Source organism: Macrobrachium nipponense, chromosome 2 (assembly GCF_015104395.2).
Source record: "Macrobrachium nipponense isolate FS-2020 chromosome 2, ASM1510439v2, whole genome shotgun sequence".
NCBI lineage: Eukaryota > Metazoa > Arthropoda > Malacostraca > Decapoda > Palaemonidae > Macrobrachium > Macrobrachium nipponense.
The window spans coordinates 145,142,464-145,149,963 of NC_087201.1; the positions used below are offsets into that span (position 1 = coordinate 145,142,464).

Below are 7,500 nucleotides of genomic sequence, written 5' to 3' on the forward strand. Positions count from 1 at the left end.
ATATATATATATATATATATATATATATAAACTAAAAGGATATCCAAGAGATAACTGTAAGAGTAAACCTTTGGGTGAACTGAGGACGCCCCCCTCTGCTATGACGATCATTACCCCAAACGAACACGGAAAAAGAAATAAAAAGGCGGGAAATGGAAACACTTGCAGTTTTACACAACAGTCAGTCATCTAAAACTTATGACTTTTCGTTGAGTTGAATATAGAATTTAGGCCAAAGGCCAAGCACTGGGACCTATGAGGTCATTCAGCGCTGAAATGAAAATTGACAGTAAAAGGTTTGAAAGGCGTAACAGGAGGAAAACCTCGCAATTGCTCTATGGATCAAGTGTTAGGAGAGGGTGGAAAGTAAGATGAAGAGAGAATATGAAGGAGGTACAGTAAAAGGAACGAAAGTGTTTGCAGCTAGGGGCTAAAGGCACGCTGCAAAGAACCTTAAGTAATGTCTACAGTGCACCGTATGAGGTCCACTGACAACACTACCCCCCTACAGGGATGACTTTTTGTAATAATAGATATAGGCACCGACGACACGCTTTCTCATTTTGGCTGGCTTATGGTATAGCCAGTGATTAACTAACGAAAAACAGGACCCTGGAAGACCTCCCAATATACTGAAAAATGCATTTGAGTTCAATCTCGTTAAGAAGCAGTTCACTTTTCCCTTCAGGAAATACCTAATGAAGTTGTATACAAGTGTAATGTCTAATACACCTTCCCTTTTATGACACTTTTTAAAGGCGAAGAATTTCTCCGAATACGAATCCATCGGGTATAATGTCTCAAGAGTTCTTGAAGTTTAAAAGGGGTCCGGGATTGAAAGAAGATCCAAAGTTCATTTTTACATCTTATCACTAACCGTTAGCTGCATATTTATGATTTTCCGCATCTAATTATTGAAGTCATTAGAATAACTTTGCATTGGAATCACCTCATCTGCAGTCTTATTTCAGGTTTCGTAAAGTCTGAATATCTTCTTTTATTTTTGTTAGCTTGGTTACTGACACCATTTTTACAGATCTGTATTACTGAAAGCATTTTAAAAAGGTTAAGATGTGCATTGCCAAAGACTTAAATGTTATTGATACTATTGCCATATGAAAGAAGTATGTAAAACATAAAATGACATTTCTTCGATCATATCAGAAGAATATTTGTTTTGCAATATTATTTTTCGTTGCCGCTGTTGGGTTTCATTACACTTTCTAACTCATTTTCAGTGACAATTCTTATACGAATTCTTGTCTTCGCAATTTCAACCATCGGGAACTTTTTGACTTTTTTTGGTAATTCACTGAATGACTCGTGAGGTGCTTCCTCTCTCCTGTCAAGAGGGGGGGGGGGGGGATTCTTTGATACTGATATGACGACATCCCGGAATGTGTGTCTGTTTGCCAGTTCGCTTGTACCTTTTATGGGAGCTAAATGTTACTTTCTTTCTTCCACATGTCAACTAGAAGTCTCACATTCAAACACACACAGACACAGACACAAACATACATACATGAATATATATACGTATATATACACACACGTACACACACACACACATATATATATATATATATTATATAATATATATATATATGCAATTGTAATAACCACATTGCCCTCTTAACTTTTTGAATTCTTTGCTCCTTTTTATTATGGATACGCTTGTCATACAGACCCTGAAGATCCAGGTTCAAAGAAATTTGAAGAAATTGTGATGTCCAGCACCGGGAAACGAACCCAGGTTCCATAATCACAAAGAGGTCACGCTGCCGGCCTGACTACCTATTACAATTGCATATATATATATATATATATATATATATATATATATATATATATATATAGATCTGGTAAAAAAGTGACCAGGAGATTCTACACACACACAAAACACTCACATATATAAATATATATATATATATATATATATATATATATATATATATATATATATATATACGAGTACTAACAAAATTACGGATAGACGTGATTTCAGTGTATCGCAGAATTCATATGTATAATTGTTATGTCTAACTTAATTTTAATGAATGATGTATTCAATACTTTGTTTAAGAATTATTACTTGTATTGCAGACTGAGGATGTTCCTGACGTCAGTATGAAACGTGTCTTTTATAATAAACTATGACCCTTGTCCTGTTGGTTGTGTTGGGGTTTCCGGTGCTGTTGCTGTCTTCGTGATTTCGTAAACGAATATTATATATATATATATATATATATATATATATATATATATATATATATATATATATATATATATATATGATTATAATCACTTTAGCACGTGATTCATTTGTCACACATATCCACAGGTTGAAATATAGGAGGAGGGGTGTAGGTCCTGACCGGTTTCGACTTTATTTCCAAGCCATTGACGAAGGACCTACACCCCGCCTCTTATTTTTCACCTGTGGATATGCTTGATATATATATATATATATATATATATATATATATATATATATATATATATATATAAAACACACACACACATATATATATATATATATATATATATATATATATGATATAAATACACATGCATATGTATACTTGTGTACATGACTGTCTGTACATGTGTGCAGAAGTTTGTGTAAGCGTAGATTTATAGAGTGATTGATTTATAGATTTTAGGCAATATGCCAAGCACTGGGGCAACTAAGGCCTTTCAGCGCTAAAACGGAAATTGACTGTAAAAAGTTTGAAAGGCGTAATAGGAGGAAAACCTTGCATTTGCTCTACGATTCAACTGTTAGGAGAAGGTGGAAATAAGATGGAAGAAAGATAATATGAACAGAGGTACAGTAAAAGGACTTAAAGCAGTTGCAGCTAGGGGCCGAAGGGGACGCAGTACAGAACCTTAAGTAATGACTACATTGCACCGCATGAGGTACACTGGCAGCAATAATTCCCTACGGGGTGTGTACATTTAAGTATAGGTGTCGCATTTGCCAACCATATAAAAATATCCATAAAATAATATAGCCATTTGGCTATAAAGGGCACTATATAGCCTACAGAGCGACAACAGTGGAGCACTGATTGAAGACATCGAATCAGGATGTTAGGCTTATATAGATGACCATTGAAAAAACAAAGGAACGGTACTAAGGCTTACGATTTGTTCAGAGTAAGGGACTCTACACAAAGCTATGTTAGGAAATTCCCAAAGAATTAAGCATGAGGATTCTTCGTTGTTTGTAGAAATGCAATTTTTGAAAAAACTTCAGATATGTCCAAAATGACGTACGTAGGCGTCTACGCAAAACTATGTTTGGGAACGCCCAGAGAATTTAGCTTGTAGATTCTTCGTTGTTTGTAGAAACACAATACTCAAAAAAACCTTCAGATATGTCCAAACTGACGTAGGCATAATGCGTGGATGTCACACTCGAACACGTATTGTGTGTGTCAACTTTATTTGTACGCCGTTCGTGTGAAACTCTTCCGGGAAGAAGAATGATTTGGGAGACAAGTGACACGCAATTTATTTCTCCAATTAAGCTTAATTGACACGAATCGTCGAGGTGCAAGCTACGGATATCGAAGCAAACTGATGATGTGCTGTCAATTAGCAGTTTAAGTTTACTTCCTATTGCAGTAAAAAAAAAAAGGAGAAATGATTTGAAAGAGTCACTGATGCTGACATAAGAAGAATTGGCCCAAGAACATGCTAGCTGTTGCCATGAGTGCGCATGAGAAAGGTTTCCAACGTGGAACTATGACAAAGGCTGTATGCATGGAACAACAAGAAAGGCTGTAAACATGGAATAATGACAAAGGCAGTTTACAAGGAACGATGGCGAAAGAAGGACAGAGGACAAAGATATTACACAAGGAACGTTGATAAAGGCATTATAAAAGGAACGTTGATAAAGGCTTTATACAAAGTACGTTGACATAGGCAGTATGCAGGGAACGATGACAAAGACATTATGAAAGAACGATGAGAAAGGCATCATACAAAGAACGTTGACAAAGGGTAGTAAATGCACGGGAACGGGGGGGGGGGGGGGGGGGGGGGAATGCATTCATACAAGGAACGTTGACAAAGGTAAGTAAATGCAAAGGGAACGGAAATTGGCATTAATCAAGGAACGTGAAACCAGGAAAGCATATGCAATGGAACGTTGACAAATGCATTATACAAGGAACGTTGACAAAGGCAGTATGCAGGGAACGATGACAAATGCATTATACAAGGAACGTTGACAAAGGCAGTATGCATTTAAAGGCAGTACTGAATTGACCAAAGCTCATGGAAAGTTGACAAATGCATTATACAAGGAATGTTGAAACAAAAGGTATGTATGCGGATGGAACGTGGACAAATGCATAGTACAAAGGAAAGTACTTTTAAAAGGTAGTATGCAGGGAACGATGCATTATACAAGGAACGTTGACAAAGGCAGTATGCATGGAACGTGGACAAATGCATTATACAAGGAACGTTGACAAAGGGAGTATGCAGGGAACGATGACAAATGCATTATACAAGGAACGATGACAAAAAGGCATTATGCATGGAAGTTGGAAACAAATTGCTTATACAAGAAATGTTGGACAAAGGCAGGATATGCGGAACAATGACAAATGGCATCATAACAAGTGAACATTGACAAAGGCATTATAAAAAGAACGAATCAAAAAGGCTTCATCACAAGGAACGTTGACAAATGCATTATACAAGGAATGTTGACAAAGGCAGTATGCATGGAAAGTTGACAAATGCATTATACAAGGAACGTTGACAAAGGCAGTATGCATGGAACGTTGACAAATGCATTATACAAGGAATGTTGACAAAGGCAGTATGCAGGGAACGATGACAAATGCATCATACAAGGAACATTGACAAAGGCATTATAAAAGAACGATCAAAAAGGCTTCATACAAGGAACGTTGACAAAGGTGGTACGCAGGGAATGATGAAAAGGCATCATACCAGTAATGTTGACAAAGGCATCATACAAGGGACGATGAAAAGGCATCATACAGGGAACGTTGACAACGGTAATATTCAGGGAACGATGACAAAGGCATTATAAAAGAACGATGAAAAAGGCATCAAACTAGGAACGTTGACAAAGGTAGTATGCAGGGAATGATGACAAAGGTAGTATACAAGCAACGATGACAAAGATATCATACAAGGAACGTTGACAAAGGCATCCTACAAGGAGCGTTGATAAAGGTAGTATGCGAGGAATGATGACGGAATGATGACATGGGCATCATACAAGGAACGTTGACGAAGGAAGTATACAAGAAACAATGACAAAGACATCATACGAAGAACTTTGACAAAGGCAGTATAAAAGCAACGATGACAAAGGCAGCGCGAAAGGCACGATCTCACACTGGAGTTTTCAGATTCCATGAAGATAAAAGGCGCCTCTTCATCATCCAGAACCCTCAGTCCGGTATCAGTCACATAACGTAAAAAGGATTTATAGTGTCATGCAAACGGGGCAGTACAAACAGGAAGTGTCATTGTGCAGCTCAAAGTATCACGGCAACGTGTCCGTAAAAGCGAATATCTCTGCGAATAACTTATATTGTTACGGTACTTTTATTTCCCGAAAAATGAACTGAGCTTGACTTTGTTACATCATGGCTATTATACAGCCGAGGTTTATGCTACTTATGAAAAAAATTTTCCGTGATATCGTATTGTTATTAAATACAATATCGTATAACAAAATAAAACGAAACAATATACCTTAACTTTTTTTTTATTCTATAGGGGAAGTAATCTTTAATTCCAGAACACCGATGTATGTGCAGAAATATAAATGTGGAGTTAACAGTATGTTTTTATTTCAAGTCCTTCTCAATCTTTGCAAAAATATTAAGATAACTTGAACTGGACCACAAATTTAGACCAAAGGCCAAGCCCTGGGACCCAGGAGGACATTCAGCGCTGAAAGGGAAACTGAGAGAAAAAGAATATTTGACATGTGTAAAAGGAGGAAAATCTCAAAGCAGTTGAATTATGAAATACTTGTTAGGGGAGAGTGGAATTTTAAGTAATGCTTACAGTGCGACGTATACTTGTAACTCCTATGATGGCTGAAACTTATTCTTTTCTGTAATTTCTTGTGACATGAATATTTACATAACCATAAAACGAGTGTATAATATACTCACATATATATGTGTGTGTGTACGTATGTATATATATATATAGATATATATTATATATATATATATACATATGTATATATATATTATATATATTTATAGATATATAGGATATACAGAGATGATATACAATAATGAAAATTATATATATTCTATATATAGATAAATATAATTATATGAGATAATACAGACTATAATTTTTAAAAATATAGATATATATATAATATATATAAATATATAAATATATATAATATATATAGATATAGATATATCTATGTATATATATTATAATAATATTAGGAAACACCCACACAAACCACATCATACATAGACATATTATATTAATTAATAATTATATTCATGGCAAACATTAAAGAGGTCATATTTTATGTTTTATTTCCATTCTTCCTTTTATAAACAAGAAAAATATGTGTTGTTTATCGATTCCTGTCACAACAATAGAACCAACCGACAGCCAGCTGTCTTGAATAAAACATAATTCCAGTATAATATTGAAAGTGGCTGTCAGATCCTCGGTCGCGTTCATTCGCTATGATATAATGACGGCATAAAACAGCCAGGTTATTGTCATCTGACGCTTCCGTCATTAATTCAGGGAACGGGATATTGTACTTATGGCCTAACTACATACGGCTCCTTTTTCTTTGCAGGTGGACGCCAGGATGAAGTCACGTGTCACGGCGTCGTTTTTCAACCTTCTAACTGCCATGGCTATAGGTTGGTAAATTGATAACGTACTGGGCAATTTTTTTAGTTAGATGGCACGCTTTGCGAGGCTTTCTCTGTGACAAACGATGGCTTTGTTTCCTTTTCATGTAAACGCAGAAATAACACGAACGAGAACACACACGCATACACACACTCACACATACATATATCTGCATGTATGTAAATGTGTGCGTGTCTGTGTGCGCACGCGTGCATGTGTGTGTAAGTCTTTCCGTGTACGTGTATATATATGTGAATATTTTGTAGAAAAGAGACGCTCGTTTACTAACAATTGTTGTAAACATTATGAATGAATAATTTAGAGGTTATCTGGCATGGTGACAACGAAGATCATTTACGCCGAAATCAGCTTTAAATATCAAACGAATTAAAATAAATATCAATGATTAGTATAAAACGATTTACAATAAATATCAAATGATTAGTATACAACGAATTAAAATAAATATCAATGATCAGTATAAAACAAATTAAAATTTCTTAAAATAAAAGCAAAAAGGTTTTATAATTTTTGGAGAAGCTCAGCTTCAAACACAATTTTCAAAATGCCACTGGCATTAATATATCTGGTTGTATA

General features: G+C 35.5%; 1 protein-coding gene across 3 annotated transcripts in view; it reads left to right on the forward strand.

Annotated features, from left to right (window-relative positions):
* LOC135221049 (zwei Ig domain protein zig-8-like) overlaps positions 1–7,500 on the forward strand; it is a 79,059-nt gene that overhangs the window by 37,673 nt on the left and 33,886 nt on the right. For 2 of the 3 annotated variants that reach the window (XR_010315859.1, XM_064258784.1), the window contains exon 2: positions 6,845–6,911. The exons of the other annotated variant lie outside the window; for it this stretch is intronic. Coding sequence is in view for 1 of the 2 variants with exons in the window: in XM_064258784.1 (XP_064114854.1) it covers positions 6,857–6,911 (55 nt within the window). In the remaining variant the exon portion in view is untranslated. The remainder of the gene's footprint in view (positions 1–6,844; positions 6,912–7,500) is intronic. 3 annotated transcript variants of the gene reach the window in all.